The 18,027-nt window shown below is 33.7% G+C and overlaps 1 protein-coding gene across 1 annotated transcript; it reads left to right on the top strand.

Annotated features, from left to right (window-relative positions):
* Positions 1 to 5,045: 5,045 nt before the first annotated feature.
* On the top strand, positions 5,046 to 17,692 carry LOC107060616 (type-1 glutamine synthetase 1-like). Its single transcript, XM_015308701.1, has 4 exons — positions 5,046 to 5,155; positions 6,560 to 6,787; positions 17,149 to 17,381; positions 17,472 to 17,692. Exons 1-4 carry the CDS (start codon positions 5,046 to 5,048, stop codon positions 17,690 to 17,692), a joined length of 792 nt encoding a protein of 263 aa, XP_015164187.1.
* The last annotated feature ends 335 nt before the right edge of the window (positions 17,693 to 18,027 follow it).

Genomic DNA, 18,027 nt, shown 5'->3' with positions numbered 1-18,027 from the left:
CCACGACCCTTGACCGGCGGACCGTGAACTGAACAACAGCCCATCCTTCACGACCGTCGTTCCTCGTCAGAGACTAGATTTTTGGGGTCCTTACCTACGGACCCTCAACCATGGACCGTGGACTGCCTGACGGTCCGTTGGTTGAGTCGTGTGTCTGGAATTTATGTCTGAAATTGGGGTGATCAACCACGGACAACACCTACGGTCTGTGGTCTCATCCACGGGCTGTGGGTAGCCTCCGTCGAATGGCACCTGCAGCTTCTGAAATGTTGTCTTGCCCATTCTTGAATCCGGGGTGTTACAACTGAGTTCTTAGCCATAGTGAGAGCACTCGTGATATCACACAAGAGAGGGATAGTTAGAGTAACCACTCTAAGAACTTCAAGATGCTATTTGATCCATATGAGTTGAGCACACCAACCTGCATTTTCTACATACCTTGCCTCAGTTGTTGAATGAGCAACCGAATCTTACCTTTTAGTTCCCCATGAAATGATAGATGAGCCTAGAAAAAGAGTCATTCTTCTAGTACTCTTTCTATTAACTTGATACCCTGCATAATCAGCATCAACATATTCCTCCAAAAAAAATCTCCTGATGGATACAGTAGAACCAAGTCCCTATTTTCTTCAAATGTCTTAAGATTCTCTTAACAACCTTCAAATGTGATTCCGTCGAACAAGCTCAGAGTCTTGCACAATATTTTAGAAGTTGCCTTGATCTGTAGCTCCAAGAAGAAAGTTAATTCTCCAATCATGCTCATTTCGAAACCCAATACTCATGAGTGCAACAAACTCTTCACACAGCACCTCAAAGGTTGCTTCAAGATGATATCATCGATATATATTTGAATAATCATCAATTACTTTCCTTGTGATTTCAAAAAGAGGGTTTTGTTAATTTTACCTCTTTTGAAACCATTGTCGGAAAGGAACTTGAACAACCTATCAACTGGTCGGGGAAATAAGTGTCATGCTTTGCTTCTTTCAAATTGGTACAACTTTCTATTCCTTGCTAGCTGGTGAGCTTGATCAACTTCTTTCTTCTCACATTTGAGAATTTGCTTTACGAGTTTGAACTGCATCATCTTTGTTCAACATTGTCTACCAAACCAGGTCCCTCGTCAGGTTCATCATCTGCATCAACTTCTTTGGGATTGTTGGATTCATGAAAAGGATATTCTTCAGCAAGCTCCCTAGTTAGACCATCTCTCTGAATCTGAAGCAACTCTTCCATTTCAAAATCTTCTTTGTTTTGTAACTTCTCAATTCTTCTAGACTCATCAAAAATCATATGAACACCCTTTTCAATGCAACATTTGTTTATACACCTGATAAGCCTTGCTGGAGGAAGAATATCCCACAAATACTCTTTCATCATTATTGGGATCAAACTTCCCAATATTATCCCTCTCATTGTTCAGAATCAAACATTTACAACCAAAAGCCTTTAGATAAATCAATTTAGGGTTTCTATTGTTAAGCCGTTCATAAGGAGTTTTGTTGAGGATTTACCTGATCAGACACATGTTGGTCACATAGAAACATAGTCCAAGTGAACCTTGAGAAGTCGTCCACGATCACAAATATATACTTCCTTCCTTCTCTGCTCTAAATCTTCACTAGACCATACAAATACATATGGAGCAGAATGGTGCTCATTTGCTTTTTTTTCTTGAATGATGAGATGGTTTGCTTCCCCTTAGCATGAGTATCACAAACTTTTTCATCTGCAAATTTTATCTTTGGCAAACTGTGAACCAGATCTCTTGACACAAGTTTGTTCAGTAGAGAAGAATTCACATGACCAAGTCTCTTGTATCATAGATCAGTATTCTCGGCTTGAGCATTAAGGAAAGTGAGAATGTTACAACGAGTAGTGTTTAGATTAGCAGTATTCATGTTCTTGCATCTCTTTTCTATCAAAATCATCATCCGAGAGATTAAGTTGTGACCACACATTTATCTGATAAGAACTTAACTTCATTTCCCTTAACACAAATTTGTGAAACACTTAGAAGATTGTACTTCAACCCATTAGCATAATACAAAACTTCAATAGAGTGTTCCACAGACCTTCAAGTCCTACCTACACCATGAATACTCTTTCTTGCCATTGTCAAAGAGAAGTGCCTTGAGAGAGAGAAAGTTTTTTAGTTTTCCCAGTCATGTGCTTTGAGCATCCGCTATTCATGAACCAAGCCTGATTGATGTTACCTTCTCTCACTTGCATAGCAAATCACTTGTTAGCCTTGGGAACACATTTGAGACGGAGTTCCCAGTAAGCAGATAACATAGTGATAAGAAAATATTTTTTCCAGTACGACAGACTGGTTTTCTTCAACTTAGGACCGAAAGCATGACCATGTCCCTTCTTCTGTATGTTTCTCTGTTTGGAATAGTTTAAAGACTTTTCTTCATGTTTTTTCTCGACAAGACAATCTTTCTTAAGATGTCCATTTCGACCATAATGCACACATAGAAAATTATTAGCAGTAGAAACATTTTTGTTGTGAGGATTGCATGGGGATCTATCTTCTCATAGCCCAACCCTTTTCTGTATTTGTTACCCTAACTAGTTAAACTTCTAAGCATTTTAGAGAAAGTGGTCCATTTGAGGGATTTTTTCAATTCCTCTTTTACACAAACCACGTTCCTCTCCAACACAAGATTTCTTTCTAGAGCCAATTGCATATTCATTTCAACAATGCACAACTTATTTTCAAGCTCAACTGCAAGCTTCTAGCCTCGTTCTTCCCTTTAGAAACCGATGTAGTCACCCTTTTTATCTTTTCATTCAGTTCTAGAATTTCAGCTTCTAGAACAACCATTTGTTTTTGATATTTGGGTAACTGGAAAATTTTCATTATCTTGAAAGATGTCTAGGCTATTATTCAAGAGATCCTTCTCCTTGATTAGCTGACTGATCGAATCAATTAGCACAACAACTAGCTTTCTCAATTTTCTAATGGTAAAGTTATTCACATTTTGCTTAAAGTCAAATAGGGTTACCTCTTTATTATCATCTTCATCATCTGACTTTTCAATGAAAGAAAACATAGAGCAAAAACTTTCTCTGTCATCTTTTACTCCAAGCATGGAAGCACCATCAGAGTGCTTAGAATCATCTGAGTCACTTGAAGTATTTTCCTAGACAGCTAGAGTTTTTTCACCACATGATTGACAGATGCTCTTCTGCTTGACTTGTCAAGGACCTGGTCCCTTCTGTTGTCCTTATCTCCTCCAAACTTGACATTTTCCTTGTGTTTACCCTTGTGCATAGGGAAATTTCTAATGAAGTGAACCGATTTACCACACTTGTAACACAAGTTATTTGAGGTTGAAGCCATGCCAAGATTTCCTTTTTTCATGATACCTCCACGTTTTCTCACGATTTTATGAAATCTTCAGGTGATATAGGCCATGTTCTCATCTATTTCAGGAATTTCCCTTTGTGACACCTTGAGAGCAAGTGATTTATCCCTTTTTGCATCTTTCCTCCAATCAACCTCGTCAATCAGATCCAACCTTTTGTCTTAATCTTTGAGAGTGAGACCTTCCTTTCTTATGTGCATCTCATGGACTTGAAGATGTTCAAATAGAGCATCCAGCGTCAGTACTTCAGTATCCCTTGTCTCATTGACAATATCAACTTCATCAGTCCAAGATCTAGGAAGAATCTCCAGTATCTTAGTGACTTGTCTGCACACAGTGATAGGTTCTTCCAGGAACATGAGCTCATTTGTAATAGTGGAGATTCTAGTACGCATTTCATGAATATATTCACCTTCTTTCATAGTAAAGCATTCAAACTGAGTAATGAGGAGATCTAACTTAGATTTCTTTGTTTACTCGGTACCTTCATACACTATTCTCAAACGATCCCAGATTTCCTTGGTTAATTCATAGGACGAAATTATATCATATTTATTAGCTTCAATACCACACATTAATAACTTCTTGGCTTTGTGATTTTTCTCAACTTTCCTTTTGTCAGAGTCACTATATTGTTGTTGAGTTTTGGTAATGACCCTTATGACATCCACATCTTTTAATTCTATAGTTGGAACATAGGGACCTTCACGAACAACATCCCATAGTTGTCTATCCTCAGCCATCAGATAGTCATACATGCGAATATTCCACCATCTATAGAACTAACCATCAAAAAGAGGATGCCTTGTAGGAGACATACCTTTTTGCAAGTTTAGTGGAGTCACCATTCGTTGCAGGAATCTCTCTCTTGGTGTTAACCAAATAGAGAGCCCAACCTCTGATACTAATTGATAAATTGTATGCGTCCACCAATGATCACTGGACCAGGTCCCTAAACAGAATAATATTGCAGAATATAAATAGCTCGAAGTAGATTAGGCACAAGGATTTTACGTGAAAACCCCCTTGCTCAAGGGCGGTGAAAACCATGATCTATACTCACATGATTTCAACCCAAACCCCATTTCACTCAAACAGAGCAAAGTTTCAGATTACAAACTCTTGCAACCTAGGAATGAAAACTCTTTAATCTCTTCCTCCTTATTGTAGCAACTCTCTACAAAGGAAAACTAAGCAATAACTCTATTGCCCACTAAACCAACTAACTCTAGCCACCAACTCCGATCTCAAAGATGAGAGCTAAACAAGCAGCAACTCTATTGCACCCAAACATCAACTAACTCTAGTTGACACTCCTAGGCAACTCTACCCAAGAGGACATCAAAATAATGATGTAAAAAAGGCTTGAGTAGAACATAGACTATTCGACTAACTAACTCTAGTTAATACAACTCAAACTAAAGACTTAGACAAGTAACCAATCTACTATCCTTTATAAGTTAGGAGTAGATCTTTACAATATAAAAACATAAGAAACAAAGCTCAAATTACAACAAAGATGCTTCAGCACTCCATCAGGTCCCTTGTTGAGTATGAGCAATGCTCTTTCTTGAAGATGACCTTTTCTTTGTGAGCTTATGGATTTTCAAAAATTCAAGACTTCGTTTGTCAAATCTTGAGTTGTGTCTTTGGAGATGAGACTATATTCAAATGGACACAAACCCTTCAGACAAAGCCATTGGCTGGGCGCCTCTCTCTCATATTCACCTGTCAAGGCATGACATAGATAGTAGACAGTTAGCTCTCTTACAGCCAGTTGTGTACCAACCATGTCAGATATGACAACTTTTAGACAACTGTATTTTGACTTTTTCATGTACGCAGTCTATCCTCGACCAGGTCCCTTGATAGATCTGGAAGTTTGTTAAATCATCAAAACTTCAAATCAACTTAAAAGGATCCGGCTCCTCTCCATATCTCTTCTCTCCATTTTCCCCAAGTTCCTACTTAGATGTATGACACTTGTATTATTTAAATATCAATGATGCATATTTTTAAGTAATCAAATACCTATGAGTAAAAAAATATATATTACCATTTAAATCTATCTAATTATTGCTACAAAAATAAACCATCTCACAATTTTTTAGCACCATTGTTCAAATCATTTTCATTACCTATAGTTTTTCTATTCACCAAAAAAAAAAGTTTCTTTATAGACCAAATTTCTATCAATTTAAAATAAACATTTAAATAAGTTATTTTACGAAGAAAAATATTGTAAATCATAAAATAGAATATTTAGCATTCAGATATTAAGTAAAAAGTATTGAAATTACTTTTCCATAAAATATCAATGAAAACTAAAAGTTAGACAAACTTTTCCAAGAAAATAGATAGAACTTATTTTTTTTTAAAATGTATATATATATTTTTATCGTGACTCAAGTTGTTAAACTATAGAAGAACTCTTTTAATATCAAAAGCTTAATGCTATTTAACTGAAGTAAATCCATTTTTTCTCAAAAAATTGGAAAATAAATATTTTCTTACTAAAGATGGGAATCTTAAAGATCTTTTTTAATCATGGTTAATTAGTATACTTCTTTGATTAAGAAAACTAATTAATCTAGACCTTTAATATTTAAGTAATATAGGTGTCATACATCTAAGTAGGAACTTGGAGAAAATGGAGAGAAGAGAAATGGAGAGGAGCCGGATCCAACTTAAAATAACACATTCCCTAGCAGAAACAATCATTATACTATTATGTGTTATATGTGCAAGCAAGCACAACGGTTAACGGGGATATTGTCTTCCTATAGACACAGTTCAGTAAAATTAACATAACTTTTTATTTGAATGTACAAATATAAACTCCTTAAACGATTTGAAACTAGCTAGGGTCCAATGGCTGTAATTTCACTCCAGTAATCATTGGCAGAATACACCTACACTGGGAGTCACAAACCTTTTTTTTTAATTCACGTCACGTTAACTAGCCATAATTCCTAACCCTTTTATTTTTTCTGAAGTTCTCATTTGACTCTTATACTGTGATACACTTTCATTTCATTCCCAATTTATCAGAACATACTTTCGACCTTTCAACACATAAAACTTATTATTTCTCGTCAATTTAGAAAATGTGAAATATATAATTGAATTAAAACTTAGCAAAAATCATTCAGTTGTAAGAACTTTATCATTTGGCATTTTTGTAGGTATTATAAAGATAATGTCTATTCCCGGATTCATTCTCATTCTAAAGATCATGATGTTGGCTCAGGATCGCATGTACACGTCAGTTTGTCTAATAATGGAGAAAATGTTTTTATCGCATCTGGTGAACCGAATAGGTATGGGATGTCCCTGATCGGAGAATCATTCATGGCTGGAGTGTTAGATCATCTTCGTTCCATATGTGTATTTACGATGCCTATCTCTAATAGGTAAACTTATTATTATAACTCTTAATGTACTGCTTCCTTTGGGGTGCCAATTCTTCCGATGAGTAAATATTTCTGATAGAAATTGGTCAACATACTTTGTGATGAGATTGCAAGGACCATCTTTTCTATTGGAACATAGGCAATAGTTTAACTAAGAGAAAAGACATAAAATGACATCTGAACTTGTTTCGAATTTTTAAAAAGATACCTTAACTATGTGGGTGTTCTATTACCCTACTAAACAATCTTGAACTGATATTATTACATCATTTTTAATCCACCTGACATAAAGAGTGTGTGTACTCTCTCAAAGAGAGTGAGCAACCTAAAATAACTAATAGTATAATTTTATTTTTACAAGTATTTTATTATAAAATATACTTTCTTCTATTTCTTATTATTTTAACTTTTTTTCCTTTTTATTTTTGCTCTTTCTTTCTTTTTTTTCTTCAAAAATTCATTGTCATCTCCATTGAACTTTCTCACTTTCAATGTCACCATTTTTACCACAATTTCACCTTCTTCTTTTTTTTATTACTATTAGTTTTACTCTCTTTAATCTTAAAACTTTATCTAAATATTTTTTTACATTTCGAACAATTTGATAAGTCCGTTAGATTTCAAGATGATTAGGAAGTATCATATATATATATTTTATCCGATTTCAATTAAGTTCTCTCAAAATTTGGGGAATTCATTGATTCTTTTAAAATTATCATTTCTAATTTTGAAGTTATATGGAAAGAATTAATTGATGATACCTTTAAAATTTTAAATTTTCTTAGAAATATAATTAGTGTTGTTATCAATAATTCAATAAAGTCTCAAAAATTGTATGAGTTCTTTTTTATAAAAAAAAAATCAATGAAATAAAGAATTTGATCGGAGAAGAAGAAGAAAAAGAAAAGCAAAAAAATGGGAGGAGGGTTTCAACTTGACGTGCGAGGGGGGGAGGTGAAGAAAAAGAAAGAAAATTGAGGGATGAATCACTTGAAAGTGTGTGTGGGGGGGGGGGGGGAGGATGGAAGATGAAGTGGAAAGTAATATGAAATCAAAATTAAAATAAGTCTCGAAAGAAAGGGGTTTACCTTCTGGCTCAAGCTCGTCGCACCGGGCTTGCCTAGTGCAGGTTACCTCTCTTATGTGGTTTGCGAGCTATTGCATAAGAGTGGGGGTTTTACCATGTGCGCACCCAAAGGGTAGCGGCTGCGGGTTTCCCTTGTCATAAAAAATAATAATTAAAATAAGTCAAAAAGTAAGTGAGAGAGTAATAAAGAAAAAAAAACTTAAAATGAAAAAAATAATATTTTAAATTGAATTGACACGTGTCATGTAATGATTGGTATGTGAACACACTTGCTTATTAAAATCTGATGCTGATCGAAAAATTATATAATAATATCTGCTCAAAATTGTTTAGTGGGTAATAAGACGGTTACAAAGTTAAAGTGTTTTTTTGAAAATTCGAGACAACTTCAATGGTGACTCACCAACTGGGGACTAGTTATATTTTACAGCCTAATAACTTTGAGTGATTAAAGATTTTTTAATGAAAATTTAGCAGTTTATCTTTAACCCTGTGTTCTGAATTGAAAGGATATATTTTTACTGAAAATTTTCTTTATCCAAGCATCTAGATCTGAATATACTAGTGATGTATATTCATGTATTTTCTATTATCATGAAATTAGTTTCGGACGAACTTCCATATTCTTGGAGAGGATGTAAAATGTGTTCTTTTCATATTTGATTAAGCATCAATTCACTACATTTCAATCCCTCATTAATTGGGATAACCTGATACATCTATTTATGTTGTTTTTTTCCATTTTTGCAATGTTTCATCGTTGTCATAAGATATTGGAAGTATCGCTGTCTGGTTTTACAACAGCAAATTATGGAGCAGACTAATGTTTGTGGGGTCCCCATATATATATATATACTAGATTCACTGTACGTGTAGGTTAAGTCTTGAGATCCCTATACACGATATATTTTATATTTTATGTATATTTTAGGCTTTTCAACATATCAATATGCATTTAATATTGCACTACGTCATACTAAGTGAATGGCCAATATATTTGCCTTCTTGTTTGTTGGGCATGTAGTGACGAACGTCGTATTCTTAAATTCTTATTAGGCAATTTGTTAGTAAGTAATTGTGCACGGATTAATAGTTTGTCCTCTTAGTTATGTCGTGTCATGAACTGTATGCTCCCTTTTAATATTTGAAATTCAGTGTACCCTGCATTTTAATAACTTTATATACACAAAAGTAATGTCCTCTATGGTAGCTGTCTGTTGTTTTTCATATCGTCTCCTCTTCCACCAAAACTAAGAATTCATCCAATATAATTTTCATTAGCTACATGTGTGGTGTATGTTTTTTCCTGTTTGATTTCTTACAATTTTGGTATTAATCAAATCTCACCTAATACTTTCTTGTAGACAGTATTTTCTTGTGTATGTCCCGGTGTATCAATCTGGTTGTTCAGTCATGACCTGAACATTTTTTATTGACATAGATATTCCTCTAGATAGTGCAACATATAGTTTGCCATGCAAGAAAGCATGTTGTGGTAGGTATACTCCTACATTTTGATATCGTTTGACTTTTAGCTTTATTTATCATCATTGCAAAAACATAGACATATTGGAAAATTGTTTCCGAATAAATTTGAAAGGGTATTGTTGTTTTTTCTGCATGTATGACATTCTCGTCAAAGCCTCTACAAATCAACCATGCCCCATTTCATAAGCCATTTGAAGGGTCCAGTTTTCTCATTAGCATGATGGGCGCATTTTCTTTCAAAACTAACCTAATGTATAAAATTAAACAATCATCAATTGTTATGTATATGTGATCGTGTAATTGTTTTCTTCTCTTTTGTGCTATGAAGTATCACAATAAGATAACTGTAAAAGTTATGATGGATTAGACAACGTACTTATGCGGCGGAGTCCATTCGGTGTTAAGGTGTTTAGGTATAAATACAGTTCATATCTTTACTGAGGTTGATTCTATGTAGTCTTGCACACTGAAGCCTAGTAAATATTTAGCCGCTTCAAATAGTATTTGATAGTTAAATTTCAGTCGTCATGTTGGATGGAGCTTGGCGACTACCATTGGGATATGAGAGTGACAATGTTAATTTTATGCGTTATTGTGTATTAGTACCATTGATGAGGGCAACAAATGGTCGAAATCGGCATGATTAGGTAGGGATTTGTTGCATAAAAGAGGGTATCATTAAGATGTAAAGTGCGTCTAAAGTAAGGTTAGAAGTAACATATTTATGTAAAGTATGTGTTTAAAATTGGCAGGAGATTGTATTTGAGCAGGTTAGCCAATAATAGGTTGTATAAGTAATGCTTCAAGGGAAAGAAACAAAGTTGATTAGTGGTGTAAAGTATGTGTTTACAATTGCCAGGGGACTGTATGCAAGTAGGTGAACTAATAAATATATAATTGCATTAATAAAAATACTTATCTCATAAAATTAGCTATTAAATAAATAATAAAAATTAAACTAATATAAAACTCCAACTGACATTATTACAAGTCATATGAACTTTTCTTCGTCTAAAATACTGAAATATTAAGAAATAATAAATAAGTAAAACAAAACGGCAATGTTTATATAGTAATAACTATTTTGAATCAAACTTCCTGAGAGTCTAAATCACATAAGTAACATTGATAAATAAATTCATTCTTCTGTTTTGAGCATCAAAAATAAATCGTGACAATTCTCTAAATTTTGGAAAAAGATATTCAGAAGCATATATCTACATCACAAGAGAAATTGTGTAACAAAATCAAATGAATTTAGACTACATTATGTTAACTTCATATATTGGAACATTACATACTAATGTATATATTAAGCAAAAAAATAATTATTATATCATAAAAATTATATTATTTTCCTCAAGTACTCGAGGTTATGGAATATACCCTATTAGGATAGAACGACTTACTTCATCAGAATAGTGGTACCTCATATTATGCTAAAACTTTCGGAACTCACTCAACGACAATAAATCACACAAAAAAAAATTAAATGCAAGAAGAAGAAGAAGAAGAGCAGAAGATTTGAAAAAATGTGGTTGAAAAATGAGAGGAAGTCCATCTATTTATAGTCAACAAAGGGTAGTATGAACAAACAATTTTTGTGTCTTATTTGAAAAATCATGACCTTTCCGAGAAGTCACAACACTTTAAAAAATTCACAATTTTTTGAAAAAGTCACAACTCTTTGGAAAAGTTACAACTTATTGAAAAAGTCACAACTCTTTGGAAAAGTCACAACTCTTTGGAAAAGTAACAACTCATCGAAAAATCACAAACCTTTGAAAAAAGTCACAACTTATCGGAAAAGTCACAAGTATTCGAAAAAGTCACAACCTAAGTTAGGGATATTATAGTAATTTAACATTCAAGTTAAGAGTTCATACTTTTAAGGTAACCGTTGGAAAAAGAATAAGTCCCGCTCCTATTAACATAGGGACTGGAAGTGGAATGAAAGGTATGATCCACGCATATTCATATGTCTGTTCCATAAAAAAGTTTTGAATTCTTAATTAATTGTTCAAGTTAAGAGTTCATACTTTTAAGGTAATATATATAAATATATATATATATATATATATATTGAAGTCCTCCTTTGCAGCAATAGGCCCTGGTCTTCAATTACTGCAAATTGATGAAATTATTGATGAAAATATTAGTCCACTTTTGCTGCATGATTTTTCCAACTTTGTCAAAATTATATCACTTTTTCAGATAAGTGATAGAAGAAATAGTCTACCTAAGTTTAATTTTCTTATGGATATTGATGTCACTACCTACATCATCATGAACATGATACTCTATAAAATGATCAAATCACGAGTTCAAAACACACCAAAATAGAGAAGCAATAGAGTGGAGAGAGTGATCCACAAATTATTTCTTAGTTTGTAAGAAAATAGTATGGAAGTAATATTATTGTGAGTGATAAGAAATAAAAGATTGTTGATTAATAGTCTTTTTACACTACCAAGTTTTTCATCAATATTATTGTATTACTTATTCGGTTATCATATTTAACCCATTTTAATATTCGGTGTCGTTATTATTCTTTTCCTATTGCTATTTAGTTTGGACATTATCCTAGTGTGATTATCATTTTGTCAAACAACGTGGTATCAGAGCCAGGAAAACTAATAGTCTGTTGTCCTTTCAATACCTCCTCTCACAAGAGAAAATTATGAAAAATGGTATCTACAAATGAAAGTCATTCTCGACTCTCATGATATTTGGGACATTGTAGACAAAGGGTATACAAAATTCATTAATGAGAAAACTTTGTCCTCAAATGAAAAGGAGGTATTGTTAAAGATAAGAAAGAAAGATCAACAAGATCTCACTCCCATCCATCAATATTTCGATGATGACATGTTTGAGAAGGTGGCTGATGCAACCATCTCAAATGAAGCTTAAGAGATTTTACAAAATTTTCTCAGAGGAGATGATAAAGTAAAGAAAATAAAACTTCAAACTCTAAGGGCTGACTTTGAATTTTTTAAATAGAAAAAATCTGAATCTATTTTGAATTTCTATTCAAGATTGATGAATGTCGTGAATCAACTAAGAAGATACGGGGAGGAACTAGATGTGCGTGTGGTAGAAAAGATCCTTCGTTCTTTAACACCTAAATTTGATTATGTGGTGTGTGCTATTGAAGAGTCTAAAGATTTAGACTCTATAACAGTAGAGCAATCAAAAGGTTATTTACTAGCCCATCGATAAAAAAAAAATTAGCCCACGAAGAGAAAATGAAAAGGAGAAAAGATGAGCCACTAGAGCACCTTCTCAAAACTAAGGCATCCTTCAAATGATTTGAAGGGGAGAAAAGCTACAAAGAAAATGGACAATGGCAAGACCATGGAGGTCGGGGAGGCCGTGAAAGAGGAAAAAATTATACCAACAAATTCAACAATAAAGATAAAAGTCACCAGTCATGTAGAGGTCGTAGCCGTGGTCAACGAGGAGGTAGAGGAGTGGAGCCTATCAAGGTACAAACGAAATGAGGTATGAAAAATCTAAAATTGAGTGTTATAACCGTCATAAAATTGGACATTACTCTTGAGAATGTCGTAGTAATGTTGAAGAAACAATTAATCTTGTTAACAACAGTAAAGACGAAGATGAGTCAACGTTATTATTAGCACTCAAAGAAGAAGATACAAATGATTGCAGTTCATGGTATCTTGACAATGGAGCAAGCAGTAATATGTGTAGCCACAAAGATAAGTTTGTGGAGATAAAGAAGATGGTGAAAGATTATATTTCTTTTGAAAATACCTCAAAGATCCAAATTGAAGAGATAGGTACGATTATGATATCTTGTAAAGATGATGGCCATAAATTCATTAACAATGTTTATTATGTGTCAAAATTGAAAAGTAATATTTTGAGTTTTTGTTAACTTCTTGAAAAAGGATATGATATTCATATAAAAAATATGCATCTTTGGCTTAGAGATTCAAGTAACAACTTAATTGCTAAAGTGCATATGACAAAGAATAGGTTGTTCCCTTTGAATCTTAAAACCATCTATGCAAAGTATTTGAAGGCTAATGTGCAAGATGACTCATGGTGTTGTCATATTCGATTTGGGCACTTGAACTTTGAAGCACTCAATCAATGGGAGACCAAGAACATGGTTGATGAGATTCCGTCAATCAACCATCCAAATCACTTGTGTGAAGCTTGTCTTCTTGGAAAACATGCAAAGAGGAGTTTTCAAAAGGAGACTACATCAAGAACAAGTAAGCCACTTCAACTTGTACACACCGATGTGTGTGGTCCAATCGATCCACCTTTTTTGATAAAATAAAATACTTCTTTCTCTTTATTGATGGTTTCGGTAGGAAGACTCGGGTATACTTCTTGAAGCAAAAATCTGAAGTTTTTGTTGCCTTCAAAAATTTCAAAGCACTTGTAGAAAAAGAAAGTGTCGATGAAATAAAAGCATTAAGGACCGATAGAGGAGCCGAGTTCACTTCAAAAGAATTTAATGACTTTTGTCAATCTCATGAAATTTGTCGCCCTCTAACGATACCTTACTCTCCCCAACAAAATGGAGTTGTAGAAAGAAAGAATAGAACAATTCTTAATAAGGCTATATGTATTTTGAAAGCTAAACAACTACCAAAAGAATTTTGGGCCGAGGTTGTTCTTGTGCAGTTTATTTGAGCAATAGGTCTCCAATAAAAAATGTATGAGATCAAACGCCTCAAGAAACATTGAGCGGAAGAAAGTCAAATATCAAGCACGTAAGAATCTTTGGGAGCATAGCATATGCTCATGTTCCACATCAAGGGAGAGCTAAACTTGATGATCATGGTGTCAAGTATGTGTTTGTTGGCTATGACGTGAGTTCAAAAGACTACAAATTGTACAATCCAAGCAACAACAAGATGGTGGTGAGTCATGATGTTGAATTTGATAAAGAAGCATCATGGAATTGGGAGACTTTGGAAGAAAGAATGTATAATTTTCTTCCATATTTTGAAAATGTAGAAGAACAAGAAACTATGGCACCTGCACAGGATGCAAACCCACCTCCTTCACCAGCAAATGTTGCATCTCCGTCTACTCAAGAGAGTTCAAGTGAAAGACCACATATGATGAGGAGCACTTAAGAACTCTATGATGACACAAAAGAAATTACTAATTTTGATTTTTTGTGTTGTCTCTTTGCTGATAGTGAACCAATAAATTTTGATGAAGTTGTTACTGACAAAAGGTGGAGACAAGCCACGGAGGAGAGGATCTAGTCAATAGAGAAGAACAACACTTGGGAGTTAACGACTCTTCCCAAGGATCATCACGCAATTGAAGTCAAATGAATATACAAGATGAACAAAAATGCCCACTGAGAGGTAGAGAGATACAAAGAAAGACTTGTGTCTAAAGGTTACAAGAAAAGGCATGGCATCGACTATGAGGAAGTCTATGCGCCTGTTTCCCGCATGGAGATGATCCATCTATTGATCTCTTTGGCGGTGCAAATGAAGTGGAAAATTCATCAACTAGATGTCAAATCGGTATTCTTGAATGGATATCTTGAAAAAGAAGTCTATGTTGAGCAACCACTGGGCATTGGGGTACAAAGTCATGAAGTTAAGGTGTTGAGGTTGAAGAAAGCATTATATGGATTAAAGCAAGCTCCACAAATTTTAAATAGTCACATTGACAAATACTTTCAATACAATGGATTTACTCGTTGTTTCCATGAATATGCTCTTTACATTAAAGTTCATACTAATGGAGATATTCTGCTTGTTTGTCTTTATGTTGATGATCTCGTTCTAACGGGTAACAACCTATCTTTATTTGAATCTTCCAAGAAAGCTATGTCCTTTGAGTTTGAGATGACGGACATAGGGCTCATGTCATATTACTTGGACCTAGAAGTGAAGCAAATGGAGGAAAACTTCTTCATATCTCAAGAAAGCTATACATGGGAGATTTTGAAGAAGTTCAATAAATTTGATTGCAACCCTATGGACACCCCAATGGAATGTGGAAAAAATCTTCAAAAGTTTGATGATGGAGAAAAGGTGGACTCCACTCTATTCAAAAGTCTCGTAGGAAGTCTAAGGTACTTAACATGTATGATACTAGATATACTCTTTGCGGTTGGAGTATTAAGTCGCTTCATGAAAGCTCCTACCTCAACTCACTTGAAGGTCGCAAAAAGTATTCTTCATTACCTAAAAGGTACAATAGACCTTGGGGTATTTTATTCTTCTTCTGATGATTTTAATCTTGTGGGATATTGTGATAATGATTATGCGGGAGATGTTGATGATAGAAAAAGCACACCTGATTTTGTGTTTTTATTGGGTGATTGTGTTATTTCTTGGAGTTTAAAGAAACAATCAATTGTTACTCTCTCAACTTGTGAAGTTGAATATGTGGCAGCGACATCATGTACATGTCATGTTATTTAATTGAGGAGATTGTTGATGCATCTCAAGTTGCCGCAAATTGAAGCCACAATGATTTGGATTGATAATAAATCTGCGCAAGCACTTGCCAAGAATCTAATGTATCTTGATTGAAGCAAACACATAGACACAAGGTATCACTTTATCCGAGAATGTGTTGCCAAGAAAGAGGTGGATCTCAAGTATGTGAAATCTCATGATCAAATTGCGGATATCTTTACAAAGCCCCTCAAGTTTGAAGTTTTTCAGACGTTGAGATCAAGGCTTGGAATAAAGAAGAAAAATCAAAATTAAGGGAGAGATTTATAGGGTATATATATATATATAGATATATTTATTTATTTATGTAGTCTTCTTTGCAGAAATAAGACAATTGCATTAGTCTTCAATTACTATAAATTGATGAAATTATTGGTCCATTTTTGCTTCATGACTATTACAACTTTGTCAACATTATATCACTTTGCAGATAAGTGATAGAAGAAATATTCTACCTAAGTTTGATTTTCTTATGGTCATTGATATCACTTCCTATATCATCCTGAATCATTTTACTCTATAAAAGGGTCATCAACTCATCAGTTCAAAACACACCAAAATAGAGAAGCAACAGAGAATAGAGAGAGTAATCCACAAATTATTCCTTAGTTTGTGAGAAAATAGTGTGGAAGTAATATTATTGTGAGTTATAAGAAATAAAAGAAGTTTTGAGTAGTAATCTTCTGACACTAACAAATTTTTCGTCAGTATTATTGAATTAGTTATTTGGGTATCATATTTACCCCATTTTAATGTTTGGTGTCGTTATTACTCTATTCCTATTGCTATTTGCTATTTAGTTTGGACACTATCCTCTGTGTGATTATCATTTTGTCCAACATTAGGGTTTGAAATTTACTTTACAAAAAAGTCAAAACATTATCATAGTAACTTTTACTTTTTTAAAAAGAAAAAAATATAAATATGTTTCATATTTTGTTATTCTTTCCTTGGAACAAAAGTTTGGAACACTATAAATTGAAGATTCATTTTCTCATACCAAAACACAATAACATTCATAATATAGTCATTAAAATTTGTTTATTTAGCGGGAGATATTTCTCTATACTGTTTTTATGTTTCTTATTAGTTTATATGAGGCCAATTGACCAAATTATATAATAATATTATGTTTTTTTTTAATAATTTTCTTTGTCATCTAATTTATTGTCATCTATAAGGCTCATGAATGATGTGTCATTCTTTCGAACCCAACATGATATATGTATCTCTAATCTTTGTGTGGTAGAGTTTCCTATTAAAGTATCTTAATATATTTTAATTGTTTTGACTTAAGATTGATATATGATGTACAGTTATGAGCGCTTAATGTCTAAGTCGCGGAATTCATCATTTATTTGTTGGGGGGTAGAATGCAAAGAGTTACCTGTTAGAGCTTGTTGCCCTCCTGGAGATGCTAATGGTGTAGTAACTAATTTTGAAATTAAAACTTTTGATGGATCTGCAAATCCACACCTGGGTCTTGCTTCTATAATTATTGCTGGTATCCATGGCCTGCGAAGAAATCTATCAATTCCAGAACCAGTAGGTGAGCAATCTATACACCATCTTTCATTAGTAATTTTTTCAAAGAAAACTCATATTTGTGCACTTTTACTCATATTTTCTTCTTAAACAGAACCAGAGTCTTATGTCTTCGATTGGAACAACGATGATATAAGGGTACCAGGGTCTCTAAGATGCGCTATTATCCATATGGATTCAGACAAATGGTTTAATGAAATGTTGGGTCAAGAATTTTTGTACACCAGAAGAGGAGTTGTCGGCGTACGTTTGCTTCTTTTTAATGAGTTTCAATTTATTCACATAAGAACTGATTATTGTCAGACTCTTATGTAGATATAATAACTTTTTAACTTTGCCAATTTCATGCCAATCTATTACTAACAATAACGAATAGCAAAGTAGTACACCATAAATTATTGAGCAAAGGATATATATTTATAACGCTGGGGCAGTAGGGTAATTTTTTGAAATATTGTGGAGATTCTAACGATGATTTCTTCTTTTGCAGGATGAGATTGGACACAATCTCAATGGTCGAGAGAAAAAATACGTGCATATTGTATTCAATTATTAGGTTTTGCCTTGTCTATCAGTAAGATCACCACGGTCTATATTGTTTTTAATTTCTTCGTTGTACCCCATTTCTCATTTGCTTGTCTTATGGACTT

Source organism: Solanum tuberosum, unplaced genomic scaffold (genome assembly GCF_000226075.1).
Source record: "Solanum tuberosum cultivar DM 1-3 516 R44 unplaced genomic scaffold, SolTub_3.0 scf00091, whole genome shotgun sequence".
Taxonomy (NCBI): Eukaryota; Viridiplantae; Streptophyta; class Magnoliopsida; order Solanales; family Solanaceae; genus Solanum; species Solanum tuberosum.
Note: the sequence above shows the minus strand (reverse complement) of the source record. Positions and strands in the feature narration are given on the sequence as shown.